General features: G+C 34.9%; 1 protein-coding gene across 1 annotated transcript in view; it reads right to left on the reverse strand.

Moving 5' to 3' along the window:
* LOC137392813 (CD109 antigen-like) overlaps positions 1-7,026 on the reverse strand; it is a 35,326-nt gene extending 28,300 nt beyond the window's left edge. The window contains exons 1-7 of the mRNA XM_068079144.1: positions 6,888-7,026; positions 6,209-6,279; positions 5,930-6,055; positions 5,177-5,216; positions 4,038-4,122; positions 3,079-3,160; positions 897-1,115 (exon numbers count right to left, since the gene is read on the reverse strand). Of these exons, the coding sequence (XP_067935245.1) occupies positions 897-1,115; positions 3,079-3,160; positions 4,038-4,122; positions 5,177-5,216; positions 5,930-6,055; positions 6,209-6,279; positions 6,888-7,026 (762 nt within the window). The remainder of the gene's footprint in view (positions 1-896; positions 1,116-3,078; positions 3,161-4,037; positions 4,123-5,176; positions 5,217-5,929; positions 6,056-6,208; positions 6,280-6,887) is intronic.
* Between the last annotated feature and the right edge of the window lie 11,628 nt (positions 7,027-18,654).

Consider the following 18,654-nt stretch of genomic DNA (forward strand, 5'->3'; position numbering starts at 1 on the left):
TTTACCTTTGGCGTTAGCCTCTAGACGAGGCTAAACAAAAACCTCTAAAATTGGGAGTACAGAGGAGGTTGGTGTTGTATTGTCTTATATTTTTGCTCATACTGAATGTTTTTTGAGAATCTACATAGAAAGATTAATTTACACTGGAATGAACTAAAAAATAAATCATCATACAAACACCACAGAACTTGAATTGCTCAAAACAAAAATTGTCTTACTCAGCGAACGAAAATAAAACACTGCTCATTTACTAATTTTCGTTAGCGAATGAAATTGAGTGAGACATGTCGTATGTCGCATTCCACATGCCAATGGGACAAAATACAAAAAGCCTGTCATATCTTTCTAAATCTTTCGCAAATCAAAGCAAAACTTTTACCAAAAGCAAAAGACTTTTTATAACTTGACCATTTCGTATGTAGAGCAATTCGTAAATAGAGGTTCCGCCATACATAAAATGATATCTTAGAGTGATTTGAAAATTTTTGACGTTATTAAATGCCATGAAACAACTTAAAAAAATAATCCCAATTTCACATTTTGACAAGATAAGTCTTGTAGAAGATCAACTGTTAACAATAGATATCAACAGTATATACTCAGCTACTCTGCGGCTGAGCTGTTTAATGATGCTTGACCATTTCAAAATATTTACTGTTTCTCATCAGAGTTTTAATAAGATAGACAGTGACCTTTGAACTTAAAGAGTTGCTGAGCAATATCATGGCATAAAACAAAGATAACAATCTATATTTTCAATGTGGCTGCCAAAAGAGTAATTGTGATAAACAGATATCAGTTCTCGACAGTTGCTACAAAAAAGCACGCCAAGCTAAAACGATCAACTGAAGGAGTGAACACAAATATAAAAAATACAGAAATGAAGAAAGACTCACATAGCCTGTATAGTCCTGACCCGGGCGATAGGCTTTGCTGTTCACTTCTAAAAAGGTTACTTCATAGTCTGAGACGGCTATCTTTGTGGAGCCGCTGCCGGAGAGAGTTTTACCAGACAGAGGTTCATATACAGATGCCTCCGCCGTTACTACTCCAAATGCTAGACCTATAGTCTGAATATCATCCAAGTTGAGGGTCACCTGAGTCACTCCGTTGATCTAGAGAAAAGAAAAACAAGCAAAGTTATGGAGTGTAAAGTAAAATAAAACAGAGCAGACTTACATTATGTTGACAGTTGCTGGTTTAGTTGTTTCATTCCATTCAGAAAGGCGCCATTAACAATTAATGATATGCAATCATAATTGAAAAATACACACTAGTAACTATAGAATGATGTTACCAGTATTATGAACAGAAGTAACCAGGCAAAAAGTGGGTGGAAAACAGACAGAACGAGCCAAAAAAAGTAACTTAAAAATTTTTTTTAGCCTAAAAACTGCATCACACCATTTAGGCAATAATACATATGAGAAAATAACTAGTTAAATGTTGACTTGCAACAAGATTCACATTACAGTTATTTGATATCAAAAGATTCACCATGTCTTACTCTGCTGTGTTGTAGGTGCCAAATATGTGGAAATGTGATTACAAGCTCTTAAAAGCTCAAAAACGAACAGTTAATCGCCGCCATTACGAAACCGCCGCAGATCATAATCAGTGTATTTTTCTGACGCAATCAATCCATTTGGTTATTGTTTTGTCACGTGATTTTATCACTTGAATTGAAAGGCAATAAAAAGCTCAATATAAAACTTATCATAGCGCTAGATTATGACAAACACTTCGGGTTCTACCGAAGACCCCGTATCAAATATAGATGCTCGCTACTTTACAGTTTTGTTTCGACTTGGTCTAATCGTCTAGTCGTAATCTGATCATGTGCCCTAAACTTCCTAATAAACAGCGCAAATAATTTCTGCAGCATTTTTCGGCTATCACAGGTGACCAACAGGCTCCTCATGTTATCAGAGGATGATATGCACTCCTCCGAGCTAAGATTAAAAAATTAAACTGATTTTCACGGTGGGTTTCCAGATATCAGTGCTCAAAATGACAGCATTACAATGATGATGAAACAGACGCGTAAGGACAATAGACATGGTTTTATTGAATGCGAGAAGTATATTTGTGAAAATATTTCAACGAATGTTGTATGAAAGTGTAAACAGAAGCCATCTTGTTCAGCTACATCCCATTTGAGCTGTTTCGGAAAAGTAGTCTAATCTACGGCGTTTTCGTGATGGCTGCGATAAACTGTTCGTTTTCGAGCTTGTAATCACATTTTCACATATTTTAAACTTACAACACAGCAGAGTAAGACATGATGAATCATTTGATACCAAATAACTGTAATGTGAATTTTGTTGCAAGTAAACCTGTAAGCACAATTTTTAAAAATGTACCTATATATAATAATAAACCTACTTATGACACAAAATTTACTGTTGCTACTAAAAAATGAAAAAAATAATTGCTAACTTGCTGAATTTGCTGATAGGAAATTGCTAGCAAGATTTGCAAACCAGCAACTGTTAGCATAAACCAATGTCTAGCTCAACTGTTTTGATTACCTCAGCTTTTAATTTATTAATCATACACCGTGTTTCCATGAATGAGTTCAGAGTTGCTTACACTCCGAACACAAACAAGAAAATACGAACACATTTGACATCACTTTGTTTCGCTAAATTTATGCAAAGGCATTCGCTGTGGGAAAGCGAGTCTATTTTAACAAGTTTTGTTTTGAGGGAGACATCGCGAATCTTGGAAAGATCTATATACTCCATGCGACTCCGCATCGTTGAAACGGTAGGGTGCGAATTGGTCGGCAGCCGGCAGCTTCAAACCCTTTCAAAGCATGGAAACACAATGATTGCTCTCCATGGGCTGATAGTCTCTCTTATCTGTCCTTGGTCTACATTTATGCTACACTGAACCATCATTTAAGACTCATCTGGGCAAATTATTAGTACTGCAACATTTGTGTCATTTATAGACTGACATGAGATAAATTTGTCATCTCAGTGACTCTGAACTTAATGACAAGCTAAATGATCAGCTATTAATAATAACATTTAAACTCTCCATCTTTAGTAAGTTAACATACATTACTTTTACCTTGATGCCAGTTTTAGTGAGATTATTCGTGGAGGCAAATGTGATCGATAAGTCTCCATTCACATCTTCTCCATAAGTGTACCTGCATAACGATAGGAAGAGATTTCAGTAACTCGCTATCACTTCGTAAATAATTGACGCCGGCTAGCGAGCCCCAGCTGACACAGTAGAACACAAAACCCTCAATGAATTGATCTGTTCAGGAGACAAAAAGCAGAAACGATGAAATATCTAGAAAAAAAGGGCCGACTCCAAACATGTCAGTGTACCTAAAATGTAATGTGGTGAGAGAATGCTTGTAAAATTACCAACAACTGGTAGTGATCTGTCCATTCAATTAATTTTCGGCATGGCTCTTTAGCATATTGAGTAAAAGGATTACAACTTTAATATGGACATTCGAGTACTACCAGCAAAAGCACAAAATTAAGCATTGTCTTCTCTTTCATTTTGAGCACCAATAAAGCCGGGAATGTCTTGATGCCGTGTTTCTCTACAGCTCATAGAGCTTGAGTGAATGAAAGCTAATGTATGTTTTTAGTAGTCCTTTGGTTTGCGCATCCAATGAGTAAGTCACACGTTTCCTTAGATTCAGTTTGCTCAACAGCCAGAATAAGTTTGGATGCATGTCTAGTCAATCCTTGATTTAATGGTAATATTCAACTTTAACGACAGGATAGTAACTTTACCAACACAATATTTGGGAGTTGTCTTATCTATGAAAAAGAGATGTTGAACGGCGACTTGTCAGAGTACTCTTCTACAATACTCTAAACTGGTGCGCTCAATCTGAAGAATGGCTTTTTATAAAATTTGCAGAAAGTCAGAGCATGCTCATTGCGGTCGTCACTGTCATACCAGACAGACTCCTCTGAAAAGTATTAAAGACACACTATTTTACGAATTACGGGCAAACAAGCCTTGCTTTATGAGGAATTGGTGAGAAATTTGCAACTTACTGCGCACGAACTGTGCAAGTAAGTGTTGTGGCTTTCTTCAGTATGTAGGAGGGCAACTCCACAGTAACCTCAAACCTTGGCAACACTGTCAAATATATGACGTCCCTTAAAGATTGACTTGCAACAAAATTCACATCACAGTTATTTGGTATCAAAAGGTTCACCATGTCTTACTCTGCTGTGTTGCAGGTGCAAAATATATGGAAATGTGGTTACAAGCTCTTAAAAGCTCAAAAACGAACAGTTAATCACAGCCATCAACGACAACACCATGGGTTAGAATTTCTTATTTCGAAGACGTCTTCAACTCAATGTGGTTATTGTTTTGGCACGAGATGTTATTACGTGAATTGAAAGGCCAATAAAAAGCTCAATATAAAACACCTCGTAACCCTAATTTATGACAAACAGTTCGAGTTTTACCCGAAAACTGTATCAAATATAGCTGCTCGCTTACTTCACAGTTTCGTTTCAGCTTGGTCTAATCATCTAGTCATAACCTGATCGTGGGACCCATACTTCCTGCCAAATGGGGCAAACAATTTCTGCAGCATTTTCGACCATTACAGGCGACCAACAGGCTCCTCATGTTTATCATAGGATGATATGCACTCCTTCAAGCTAAGGTTAAAGCATTAAATTAATTTTTAGGCTAGGTTTTGAGATATCAGTGCTCAAAGTGACAGCATTACAATGATAATGAAATAGACGCGCAAGGACAATAGACATGGTTTTATTGAATGCGTGAAGTATATTTGTGAAAATATTTTGACGAATGAGGTTGCATCAAAGTGCAAACAGAAGCACATCGTGTTCAACTACATCCCATTTGAGCCGTTTTGGAGAGGGATTCCAACATTTGGCATTTTTGTGATGGCTGCGATTGACTGTTCGTTTTTGAGCTTTTAAAATGTTATCACATTTCCACATATTTTGCCTCTACAACACAACAGAATAAGACATGGTAAACCTTTTAATACCAAACGACTGTAATGTGAATTTTGCTGCAAGTCAACCTTTAATAATTTCCATAAGACCGAACATTATCCGAGCCAAAAATACAACAGCATCCAATAATCAATGCTAAAGGGTTGATGCTAAAGGGTATACCACAGACTACAGCCTATGGATTCACCCACCATATTCATCCACTTTCACTGTCTTTTCCTTAGATGTTTCCTGCAAACAGAGTGCAATCGATGTTAATAAGCATCTCCATCTCGTTTTTTACTAATTACGTAACTAAACAGGCACTAAAACCGCCTGAGTGTCACCGATTAAACACGTTCAACGGGTACCTGTTTGAGCCTGGCACTGTCCAATCAATAATGTTCACAAGCGACAATAGAAGAAAGGAATGCATTGTAGCCCGATACCAGCCTGTGCTGTTCCGTGCCATGCACAGAGACTAGCTGTACAAAGAGTCCTCATTGCTCCATTATCTTTACAAATAAAACACGCCTGAGTTGTTCAAATGAACCCTTACGGCTAACGTCTATAATGACAAGCGCAAACACCCGCTCAACAGACTATTTAAACTGCATGCCTAACCTATCGTATAAATTACTCGTGAAGTCAGCGATGATGTGTATAGGTACTAAGTCCATTCACTTATTAGACTAATCACTGACCTATTGCTGCTTCAAAACAGCAAAAATATTCTGCTATCTATACTTGCCATATGAGAAGCAATCAAGTCCTAATATAGTGATGGCACAGTTTATAACCTGATTCTATAAAACTAAGATAATAAAATATGAGATCGCCATAGGCTCTCAATAGATCGTATCTTGCTATATTTGTTTGAAAATGTGAATACAAGACGGAGAGATGCACAAAAGAAAGATTATTACAAACTGAGAGAGACCTAGCGTTTAGCAACCCTCGCATACCTCCCCATCAACAGTGATGGTCCAGTCTCCCAGAGGTGGACGATCCGACAGAGGCAGAGAAAGCTGCAGAAGTCCCATAAAGGTTCGCTTATTCTTCCATTGCTGTATTTTGTTTCCTTCAGAATCCTGCACACATGCATGAAAGTAAAAGACTTAGACGACCTTATGAAAGGACTTGGTAAGTTGTTCAACCTAATAATCAATACTTTTAATCGAAGAGTGATACACTTGAAGGAGCGCTTAAAGCTCTTTCTGTAATATTGAGTAGAACATTCTCACCTTCACTATCACATCAACCGTCTCATTTCGTGGTATCAGTTTATCGTCGATAATAGCCACTCTGATGTTCACTACAACCAGAAAAATCGAGGTTGACAAGATCGCTTTCAAAAGCAAAACTAAAAACACAAGCATCACCGCAAAGTTAAGCATGAGAGTGGCTCACTGCCAGATGCTAATACGGTAAATCAGACGATAATATCTGCAATTTAAAATCGTAGTGCTAGATAAATATACATAAAAACAGACCTCCAAAACTTCACAAAGAGAAATATAAACAAGCAAATTGAACAATCAAATTTACTCAAACATGACAAATAAAAGAGTGTGATGACAAGTCTTCCAAATCACAACAATGCAACAAAAATAATGTAGAAAATCAAGAAATATATGATTAAGAAATTATCTCATTTTCCTAAGACAGTCTGAAAAACTCAAACTCTGAAACCTATGACATCAAGCAATCTTTGCAATGCTAATATACCAACAGCCACATAACTTCACAAGAAAAACCTTGACAGTGTAGAACTAGCGAGTGTCTTCTTGAGAGCTGACTTATATGACTAATACAATAAAATTTACAGAAAGGACTTTACCATTAGTAGGGAAGACTATAATATAGTTAGACGAGTTGACAATAACACCATTTTATTTGTAATGGTGATAGAATAATACTCACCAGTTTGTGATGGCTTATATATAGGTTTGTCAGTCTGTATGAGTATCGCGTAAGGCACGACCTTCACTTTGAACTCTACAAAGCCGCTGAAGACATCGTTAGACACATTTAGCAAGTAGTCTCCACTTTCCCAAACCATTGGAATCTATTAAAAAGTAAACTTTTTGTTAACAACATCGGCAACTTTCCCCAACCAGTTATTGATTTTTATTGGTCAATAAACCATCAATGAACCATTTAAGAAGCAATCAACATGTGAAGTAGGTGAAGGACTTACATCAAAGTCAACAGTGGTAGTTGCACCTACAAAAAAATTTCATTGTTTCAACATTTCAGAAAATAAATTGTTAATATCTCTACGAAAGGTCAAAGACTGCTCGGGTACTTCCTTCTAAGAGAGAATGATGAAAATACATTGGCATAACATAATCATGTAACAAAAACTGTACAGTTAGTGCCTGCTTCTACAGGTCAGTCTGAGTAGATTGCAAGTACCCAAATAGCAATACACAGGAATATCAATTAATCTTACAACCACAAAGTTAGCAAAGGTCCGATGTTAGCAAATGCCTTCCAAAAATGGGTGGGTACTACAGCAGTCCTACCTAAAGAATGAACTAGGCGATATATCAACAAACTATTCGTCGTTTAGTAATTCAATTGATCCGATCCCTGTTATAAAGATTAGCAAGTCTTTACTAGTAAAATGATTTGGCTGTTGGAAAAATCATGACACTAAAAATTTGTCTATCAAACAAATCTGTACCTTGGACATAACTCTACAAGTCTAATGGACTACCAGAGTTATGACGGCAAACCAAGTATTTGAATGAACCTTTAAAGCCATGAGAATACAATGTCCAACAACTGACTGGAAATGGAATCGCGATAGAATAATTGACTAAAATAACTCATAAAATTATTCATTACGACAAGAGGTCTTGGCAGCCTTACCATTGATCCATCTGTTTAAAAAAGCTTTTGCAAAGGATAACAAGGGCTAACAATACAACTAAACCTAAGAGACTAACAATAATAGTTGAATATGGTTCACTATAAATAGCATTTACACAAACACACTAAAATACTAGTATATACCCCTAACAGCTCCCTGTTTTGATAGGCCAGCGATATACTACTCCATGCCTATCTAAACACAACACATCAGTCAGTGATACACTGCTTAAATAGAGAGCTGTCCTTACCATCTCCACCAACTGATTTAGAATCAGATTCAAGAATCAAGGCAGAACCCTTCTTAGTAATTTGAAAGAGAACGTCTTGAGGAGAAGAATAGTGCACTGTGATGAGTGACTGCAGACTTCTACCGGTATGCACCTCACTAAGTGTCTTCAATGTGTATGTCGCGTCGGATCCACTACAAAAAATTCTAAATGATTAGCTAACATTGTAAATAACGATAAAATATTAAAAACACTACAATCTGATGATGTCATAAAATTTGCTTTATCTAATGAACAAAATCTTGGCAAACAAATAAGTAGTGATACAACATTCATAAGTATAATCAGTAATGAGAGTTACCTGCCCTGTTTTGCTAGACCAACTAGCAGAAAAAGCATCATCCATCCAACAGTGGTCATCATCTTTACCTATTCAATCATTTAACTAAAGTCTGTAAAAGAAAAGTGCTGTATTCAGCTGACAACCAATGTTTCAATTTTTTTCAAATGTTTTTCCCATTGCAAACATGTAAGCACGGCTAGAGTGACACATAGGAGTACATTGCATGTAAATTAAAATACAATAGAAGTAAAATCTAGCAAAACACACAAAAAAGGTGTTGTTTTTAAACAACTTTATTTGAGCAGTCGTTTTACTCAATCATTCATTCCAATTTCATAATTTTCCCCAAAACCATGTAAGCATGGCATAAATTAATAATGGTAAGTAATAAATATTCTCAAGGAACTGGTGGAAGTATAAAAGTTTCTACTGTTTTGGTACAACATTAGTAAACTATAAAAGCTTTACGTTACTTGGTAGTGGTGGTGTTTTTAACTGTCACCTGACACTAACTCACTAAGTAAATATTTATTGTGTACTTGTAGTTTTATTTGAAGTAATTTAAAGAAATGAATGTCTAAAAGTAAATTAATTCCATAAGAAACTAATGTTAATTATCTTGTAATCTGACTAATCATATCATATGCCTTTTGATCCAAAACTAATAATTTGTTAGGCTTAATTTAGAGAAGTATACAGTAAGTTTATTTCTAAATATTGGTGATTGATAAAAAAATGGAAAAAGTATAACATTTAGCAAGTATTAGCCTACTATTGACAAAGTTTAGATTAATCACAGTATACCGATTTTCATTAGCATTAGAATAGCTATGTTTGCATGACCAAGGATAATATGAAAGGTTTTAAAAACCTGAACAAATTCGAGAGTAAATCTCGGGCTTCCTTTGAAAGCAGGCGACTATTTCATCGAAGATCGCTTACAGTTTTATTTTAACTTGCAAAATGTTATAGCTTTATCATTTACAACTTTGTGAGATTAGTTTAATAGTTCAATCGACGGATGTACAAATCTAACGCGTTATAAAGACTAACGTTGTAGTAACGTTTAATTTTGCTCAACAACGCAATTTTTTGCATTTTTATATAATAAGTACACAAAAGTATCAATACTTTGCAAATTTAACTCAAATATGTTTTTGATCAAACAAAATTTAATACATGTACACGTACTTACCTGAAGTGTGGCTGAGCTCGCTGCACAACTACTATTTGGTATTATATACGAGAGTGCCGCGTTTATACCAAAACATGTTGCCCTCGACATTTATATCGATTAGAGACGCTTTCTCCTACCCCCGTACTACATATGGTTCATATATAGACCAAAATTTAGCCATCTCCACAACGTTTATTGGCTAATTCTCGATGGGAGAGTAAGGTTGAGATAACTCCACATGTCTATCGCATCATTAGCACTGCCTTCAATTTGTGCATTAATGGAGGTAGGTATTTTAGTTTTTGCCATATTGTGCCAACAAAAACGTTTGGCATTTCAGAATCAAATATTTTAAGCAAAGGTTATTGTGCATCTTTGTATCTTAATGCCAGTGTCGGTTTTTAGAAATGGTAAGACATAGTTAACTTCTTCTGATTGTACAATATATTAGGTATTACAAGGGTTTATGGTGATTTCGCCGAAATTCTATTAGTCGAAATTCGCATTTGCCGATAGGCCATTTGTCGAAATTGAAGCCTTTCGTCGAAAAGTGTAGTTTTGGTCGAAAACTTAGGCTATTGGTCGAAAACTCAGGTGGTTTAGTCGAAAATAATACTATTGGACAAAAACAATAATAATTCTAATATTATTAGTAAGTTTTCACCTGTTAGTTAAGTTTATCTTCAACTTAGTGTTAGTTTAGTTTTAAGATTTGTGTACTAGCTCCATCAGCTAAACATATGCTATGCTATAACTGCTGTATCAGAAAATACTTCGCATACACACTTGTGATATACATTCAACTGATTTTTTATGGAGTTCTGGACATTTGGGTGTAATAATTTATACATGTACAACGTATTGCATGCTTCTTTACTACATGATAAAATTTATGAGAGCTTGTTAAAAGCTATCACTACTTTATCGACACGGAAGTTCATTTGTTTCACAGCCTACAGTGAAGTAGGCTGTGAAACAGCCTACTTCACTGTAGGCTGTTTCAACAGCCTAGTTCATTTGTTTCACAGTGAAGTATTTTGAAAGTGTATCCTAATTTTAGAGTAATGGCTATACATTTTTGTTCAGAATTATAGCACAATGGTAGTGGTATAATACAAGTTTTTTATGTGCAACTGTGTTATAATCCTGTATACTTTCTAAGCTTGTGGATTTATTCATCAGTATAGCTGTGCAACCACCCTAATCAATTGCATACATGCATGTGTATAAGATATGCCTATATGCATATTGTACAAGTATGCTTGTAACTACATAATTAATATTCATAGAAGCGCATTGATTCATTGTAGCTATGTTTCCAAAAAGTTAATGTTGCAATTTTACAGAGTAGTGCTTTGGGATCTTTTGTAAGAGCTATTTGGAATATTTGTTCATATAATTATTAAGATTCAACTCTCAAAGTTTTAGATTAAAATTGTAGTAGCAGCATTCAAAAATAAATATAAATCAATAAAATTGATTTATTAAACAGTTTATTCAGTAGTGAATGACCTGTTAAAATTAATATATGGCATAATTCATAATATTATTAAGAACAGCAATGACAAATAGCTAAAAATAACAATTATTGATATAATGCCATAATACAGCATCAAATTCTATGTTGGAAAATAAAAGAAAATATAGGTAGTAAAAGTAGCGCAATCAAAATCCATCAAATGTTGGTGTGAGATTTTTGGCTGCTTTGATAAACTTTGAAAGTGAAATTGCTTTGTTTTTCAATCTGTTCCATAAATTTTCTAATTCTTTATTTCTATATTTTGTGCTTTGTGTCTGTTTTCTTAGTTGCTGCTCATTTTCTAACATTTGTATGACATAGTTTATATTTTCCGCTTCACTATGTAGGATGGACAAAAGTAAATACATATTAGGGTGTGAATGCGGTAGCAGCCCATTTAGTTTTCTGTGCCATCCTTCTAAGTCGTTGTTGGTTCTAATTTTTAAACTAAAAACACACTAGTCTTTTGGGCTCCACCCTTGATTATTGGCACTTAACCAAAATCTTTCAAAGTAGTCCAGTAAGCTAAACATTCTATAGTCCTGTTCCTCTATGTCTCTTTCTGCTCTAATACATATATAATTAAACACCTCTTTTACAATGTTGGCTGGTACCAGCGCTAAGGCATACAAGATAGTGACCAGTTCTCTCACTTTACCATTCTTATTACGATAGCCCTTTGATAGTCCATAGTTTTTCATATTCCGGTAGATCGATTGGCAAAAGTGAAAATGACAACCTCTCATCTCTAGTTCTTTCCCAAACACTTCATGGACTGCTTTCCACAGTGCTGAAATGGAGAAAAATATTCTATTTATATTCATTGGCATTGTATTGAGAATCACCATTGTTATCATTGACTAAACCCAAATCGTTGTATCAACCACAGATGCGTTTTGTTACACAACATGGTGATACTGAGACAGCTTAATGTTTTACAAAATTAAAAATTTTCTTTAATGTTTGAAAATGTGTCCATAATATTTTGAAGTGGGACGTATAACCGCTTAATTTTTGTGACAAATTTAATTTGGAATGGACATAGCAAACCTATTTTACATCATGAAACATTTCAATGTGAACGCCCGTGTAATTAAATGTTCATTCCAGATATCAGTGTTAACAAATACTTATCCAATTCATAGTTAGCCATTGCATATTTTGCATTCAAACTAGGTGCTAGCCGTTATTTAATGTCTTTCAATACCTGAAAAGAAATGATGGCGCTGATAACACAATGAGATAGCATTTAAAGAGGAAGTGTTGGGTGAAAATCGACTCTTGTAATACAAATATTCTATAAAGATTTGCACCTGAACATAATCCAATTTTCTTCTTTTTGACATTAATACGTATAAAAGTGGCACTTGTTTGCTGAAGCATCCCTGTCTTATGAAGGCGTATATCATTAGCAACTGCTCAAAAGGCCTTTTCACGCACTTGAAGGTTCCATCCAAATACAGAGTTCTAGATTTCTTTAGTTGATCTAGCTGAGTGTCAGTGGAAAATATTAAGTGCCTTTCGCCATCAATTTAAATGTCCACCCGCAAGAAGTTTTTTAGTATGGTATCAAGTATAAGCTAAAAATATTTTAGATACTGTTTTGACATTTGTGTCACAGTTGGATTACCATATAAGATGTTTAGATTACCAACCTCTATTGCAAAGTTAAAGCACAAGTGAAGTTAGGTTTTCCAAGCAGCAGTACACTCAATAAGATTATAATCAATTTTTTTTAATTAAGGCCGGTTATCTTAATTCAATATTTAAATTATGTATAATAAACTTCTAGGTTGACTCACCTCGAAATCTTTTGACTTCAGATGTTTTGGTCTGTTTTTCTCTCTTATTTTATTGGCCATCCTAATTAAATTTTGTCTTGAAAGACTGCTGCTGGTTGCACATTTTGTCATAAATTCTTTCAAGTTGTTGTCTACTATCGAGGTAGCACTTGAGAAAGGTTTCAGTTTTGTTTCATCTTTAATCTATAATATCAGTCAGAGTCATGTACAGCTTTTTTATAGGCTAATATTTAGTATGACAAGCTTCAGCCAAACATCACATTAAATAAGTTTTAAGGATTATTAATGAGATTGAGTGCTTCTAACATTACTTCTCTTACCTTAGTTATTAAAGCGGTTCGCTCTTGTAGGTATTCTTGTGATAGACACGTGTGTAAGCCGGATGCATTGTATGCGGATTCAAAACTGTCACTCTGGGTAACTTTGGCTCTGCATTCTTTTAGTTTGCTACAAATCCAATAGACTGTCTTTCTACCATCCATTTTTTGTAAATTTTATTGACGACGTAGCTGTACCCATTTAATGACACAATCTCCTTGCTGCTTTCTCCCAGCTGGATAAATCTCATAGTTCACCACACTAGAAAAGTAAATGTTAGTTATGGTTATCTTTCTATAAACCAACACCAGAATCTCAAACATGTGAGGCGAAATAACTGCATTGCATTACCGCCATGAACATATAACACATGGGAATGATACATGGTGTTTTTATTTCTGTTTCAGTTCTGCTCTTCGTTGATTTCTCGGATGTTTTTGGTACCACCTGATAGCATGACTACGTAGATGTTCATCTCAATCGATGCTGGACAATAATTCCATTGTTTGAATCGATATAGAAATTTTGTGCCTTAAGACATTTTTCTTTTATATATAATTGATAAGTGAATACCACATATATTATGGTGTAGTTAGTATATGAGAACCACTCATTGTCGTATTGATGATTTATTAAAGAAGTAATAGATTTTTCTGTCATATTTATTGTATGGTTTGTGCTAATAATAATTATATTTATATTGACTTACGTATCATCAATGTCACTGTTGTTAAAGTCATTAGGTCCTGGATCAAGATGTATAATTGATGATGAGGAATTTGACTCGCTATAAACAAATAATATTATTATATTGTATGATGCGCTATGAAAACATGTATTAATAATTATGAAAGAGGTACGCTTAATAATTTTATTAATAAACTTTATCTTTAACACAAAGAAAAATGCCAGCCTATTAATAGATTTTGGCTCAAACCTCTGGAAAGTCATTCCAGGGTTTACACTTTCCCCTTGTTTGAGTTTGTTGAGCATTTGAAACCAATGCTCAACAACTCTTAACACTTTTTCTATATTTATCTTTTGCACGAACTATAAACATGTGTTAGGGTTTTGTTAAATGAAAGCAATAGAGTTGAAATATACAAAGTTTTAATTGCATATTTAATCTGCTTGCAAATTCTGAATAAAAATGATACACACTATTGAGTTACTCAGTTTTAGCGATTTTCAGTACGGCAGTCTTAAATGAAACATAACATTCTATTGTTTGGCTGTAACTTTAACTGAATTTATCTCAAATTTTGTGAGCTACCATTGGAATACATTATTTTTACAGTGTTTATGTTCATGGTAAATCAGCATATTACGTCTCAAAGATTTTCTGCTCAAGGCTACAGTCATGACTACCTTACAGCCTCGATGCCGCACCCACATGACATGTGGGTGCGGCACGACATAGCAGGCGACATGACATAACATCCCATACGATGTATAAGATGTTTTAATTTACAATGTATACATACTAAAATATATTTGTATATATATTTATGTTCTGGTAGTATAATCTTGTACTGTGAAGTCAAATCACACATATATAATAGTTAAGGTTGTGACCATTACAAAAACTATTACAGTAGATTGATAAGTCCTTATAGATGACAAGATGTAAAATAAGTTGCAATAACATTGAAGCAATGCAGTAGTGAGCATTTCACAACCATGCAGTGTATATGCATTGAGTACTTTTACTATTACAGCATACATGGAGTACAGCTGCTGCTATTTCCTTATGTTCAGTAAGTATTATTGATGCAAGGGAGAATCGCCTACTGCAAATTGTGCAGCTGTAGATGCAATAAGATTGTTGCTAGTACACATTGACTCAACACAATTTTAATGAGCCACAACCCTAATAATCGTACTAACTAGCAACTACCAAAATCAGAAGATATGGCAGTACTGTAACTGCAATCGGTTTGTTTGTACTTAGAGTTGTGCTCTCTTAAAAAATAACATTTCCGCGAAAGTGTTTGATTATTTCGACCGATAGTCTTAGATTTCGACAAATAGTCTATGAATTCGGCAAATAGTCTTAAATTTCGACTAAAAGTCTACGAATTCGACAAATAGCCTGTCGGCAACAACGGTTTCGACCAATAGATTTTCGACTAAATCTTTATTTCCCATTACAAGCCTACTTAAATGCAACATATGTGGGTTCTTAAGGGGGTCGCCTATACAGTCATACAGTATATAAGTAATTAACAAATCACCAGTTATTTTCATTAAATCTAACCATAATTAACCAGTGAATTTCTTGCTTTTAAAATTGTTCCAACAACCAGTTTAGTATTGAATTGCTAACGAATTGGCTTACACATGTCAAAGCCAATTCGTTAGCAGAGAATGCAGAGAATGTGATAAGGTATCACATTCTCTGCTTATAGTTAAACTTTTAGGTGCTGGGGTCCATCATTCGATTGTTTATTGGATTCAAAATTTTTTAAGCAACCGATTTCAAAAAGTTATTATAAACGGTCATGCATCAGCACCCTTAAAAGTCCACTCTGGAGTGCCGCAGGGCTCCGTTTTGGGGCCCACACTCTTTTTAATATATATTGACAAGGTCGGATCAGTTTTAAAACACTCCACCATCAGACTGTTTGCTGATGACGCTCTTCTGTACAGTCGAATTGATAATCACCATGATTGCATAAATTTTCAGTCTGACCTCACTGCCTTGGAAAATTGGGCCTCTGAGTCCAAAATGATTTTTAATGTAACAAAGTGTCAAATTGTAAATTTTAATTTCACGTCAGACTCTGGCGTCCCAGCTGAGTACAACCTTTATAATACCAATCTGGAAGTTGTGGATAGCTTTAAATATTTAGGCGTGATTATTACAAATACATTGAGCTGGGACCACCATATAACATCGATTTGTACCAAAGCATTACAGACCTTGGGAATGATAAAACGGGTTCTTTTTAATGCTCCTAATAAAGTAAAGAAAATCGCATATTTGACTTTATGTAGACCCGCCTTGGAGTACGCTTGTGAGGTCTGGGACCCTTTTTTAGTCAAACACATATCTCAAATTGAATTTATACAAAGAAGAGCCGTGAGATTTATATGTAATTTGAAAGGAGTTGCTAGCGTAACGGAAGCTCGAGAGAATATCCAGTTGGAAGTTTTAGAGATCAGAAGAAAACGAGCAAGACTCAACCTTTTAATAAACATTTTATCTAATAGCACACACTCAGCGCTAATTGAAAGTTTTAATTTTTTAATGTCCCAACCACACCAGTATGACACCAGATCATCTCGGTCTAACGCTCCAAAGGCAATCGCCTGCAACACAAACACATATTTTAACAGCTTCATTCCACGAACTTCTCGGGATATTAGATTGGGAGATCATTAGAACAGGAAAGTTTTATTAATTGATGTTTTAAATTCACTTGTTCAAATAGATAAATTTTTATTCTTATACAATCTATGCAAACGGTCTCCACTTCCTCCTTTTGAGGTCTCGAGACTCTTTTTAATCAGAATCAGAATCAGAAAGGCTGTTACTTTAGAATACTAAAAAATATCAAGTTTTAGGTCAGCCTGTAGTAGAAGAGACAAAGAAACAGAACTATGTAAGGATTAAAACAGAAGTTGAATTTATTATTTTTACATCATGCTCACTTAATGAAAGCTGTTTTATGTCAATAGTCTTGTGCCTTTATAACTGCATTTTAATAGCAAAGTTAAAGATCTATTATAGTTTGCGGGTTATCAGGTACATCTTATGACATTGTTTTAGTCACGATGGATAACATAGATAGCCGCACAATATTTTTGGTTTGTCTTCTGGCAAGATAACAATGACAAGTATAGCTGCAGTTCATCTTAACTCCCTAATTTTTATTTATTAAATAATATATGGAATATACCAAAAGAATGACAACAACTGAACATGTTATTTATATTATTTAGGTTAGTTTTTGTTAATATATGATCAATTTTCCTTCAAAAGGCAAAGATTTTTCATTGTATTCTTGAGCAAACTTACATTATATGCAGAGCTGGCGTTTGATAATAAAAGATGCTGATTGAGAGACCTAGTATCAATGACCAACAGCAAAAACTATCACCCTACTTGAAGATGCTATTGAATAGCTTGCTTCTATTAATGTGGGATACCTGTAAAACAAAATATATGTAATATCTACTTGTAACAGTCAAATTAAATGTTATGCAGTCTTTAATATTTCTTAATACTATAAAATAGATTAATTATACATTTATCTTCACTCTGTAAATTGACCTAATCTGGTCTATTACAAGAAATTATCCTATGACTGCATAGGCACATTGTACTAGCAGACAATCTTAGTCTTTGCCAGTGTTTAATAACAGCTGAGATAATACAAAAATCTACGCATCTAGGATTGAACAACTAGAGGAAGCAAATTCTAATAATTGGTATAGCTCAACTTAACCAATTGCAACTACACTACCTGCCACTGTTTATAAGCTGTTTTTTATTACCCGTGCCACGCCAGGTATTCATCTAGTAAACAATATAAATACAAAAGTAATATAAAATGTGCACTATACCCATGGCAAAAGGATAAACTTGCATATGATAGCCGAAGGAGCATCTATTATCTCAGCAGTCAGCGTGACATAGTAGTAATCATTCGATGACATGGTTACTGTAATTGGAACAATGCCAGATTCAGGTATTTCAGCTCTAACAGAAACAGGAGAAAGCTTCCCACTAGATAAAGCTGCAAGTTGGTAAAAGATATCTTAGCTGGAGATATCTCACAAGGCAGCGGCTGTTGGGAAATCATTTTTACACCCGTTTTCACAACAGCTGTCCGTATTGTAGCCACTGTTCATACTGTAGCCACTGTTCATACTGTAGCCACTGTTCATACTGTAGCCACTGTTCATGCTGTAGCCACTGTTCATACTGTAGCCACTGTTCATACTGTGGCCACTGTTCATGCTGTAGCCACTGTTCATACTGTAGCCACTGTTCATATTGTATAAAAATGTTAGCCACTGAATCATTAGTTCATGCTTGTAATGAGCCCGGCAAGCTAGGAAACTAGCCACGCCCAGCACGAGTCCAATATACAAGTATATACCAGATCAGCTGATGGGTGAGTCAAACTGACTGCCAAAAAAGTTGTAATCGCGTGTTGTTAATGCATTTAACCACACCTAGACTTTGCAGTCTTTTTTAGAATTCTACGAGCTAAATAATTGTGGAAGTAGGTGCAGTCATATCAAGAGGGACAAAACTCAATAAATATATCCTAATTTATTTACAACTATGAATTTTATGCACAAGCTAATAGTGGTATCCATAGATATTGGTAGGTGCTACCTATAGGATGTCACATAAGAATCGCTACTAAGATTAGACTTCATATCACAGCTCACACGCCACCAAAATCAACG

This window comes from Watersipora subatra, chromosome 4 (genome assembly GCF_963576615.1).
Source record: "Watersipora subatra chromosome 4, tzWatSuba1.1, whole genome shotgun sequence".
NCBI classification, from domain to species: Eukaryota; Metazoa; Bryozoa; class Gymnolaemata; order Cheilostomatida; family Watersiporidae; genus Watersipora; species Watersipora subatra.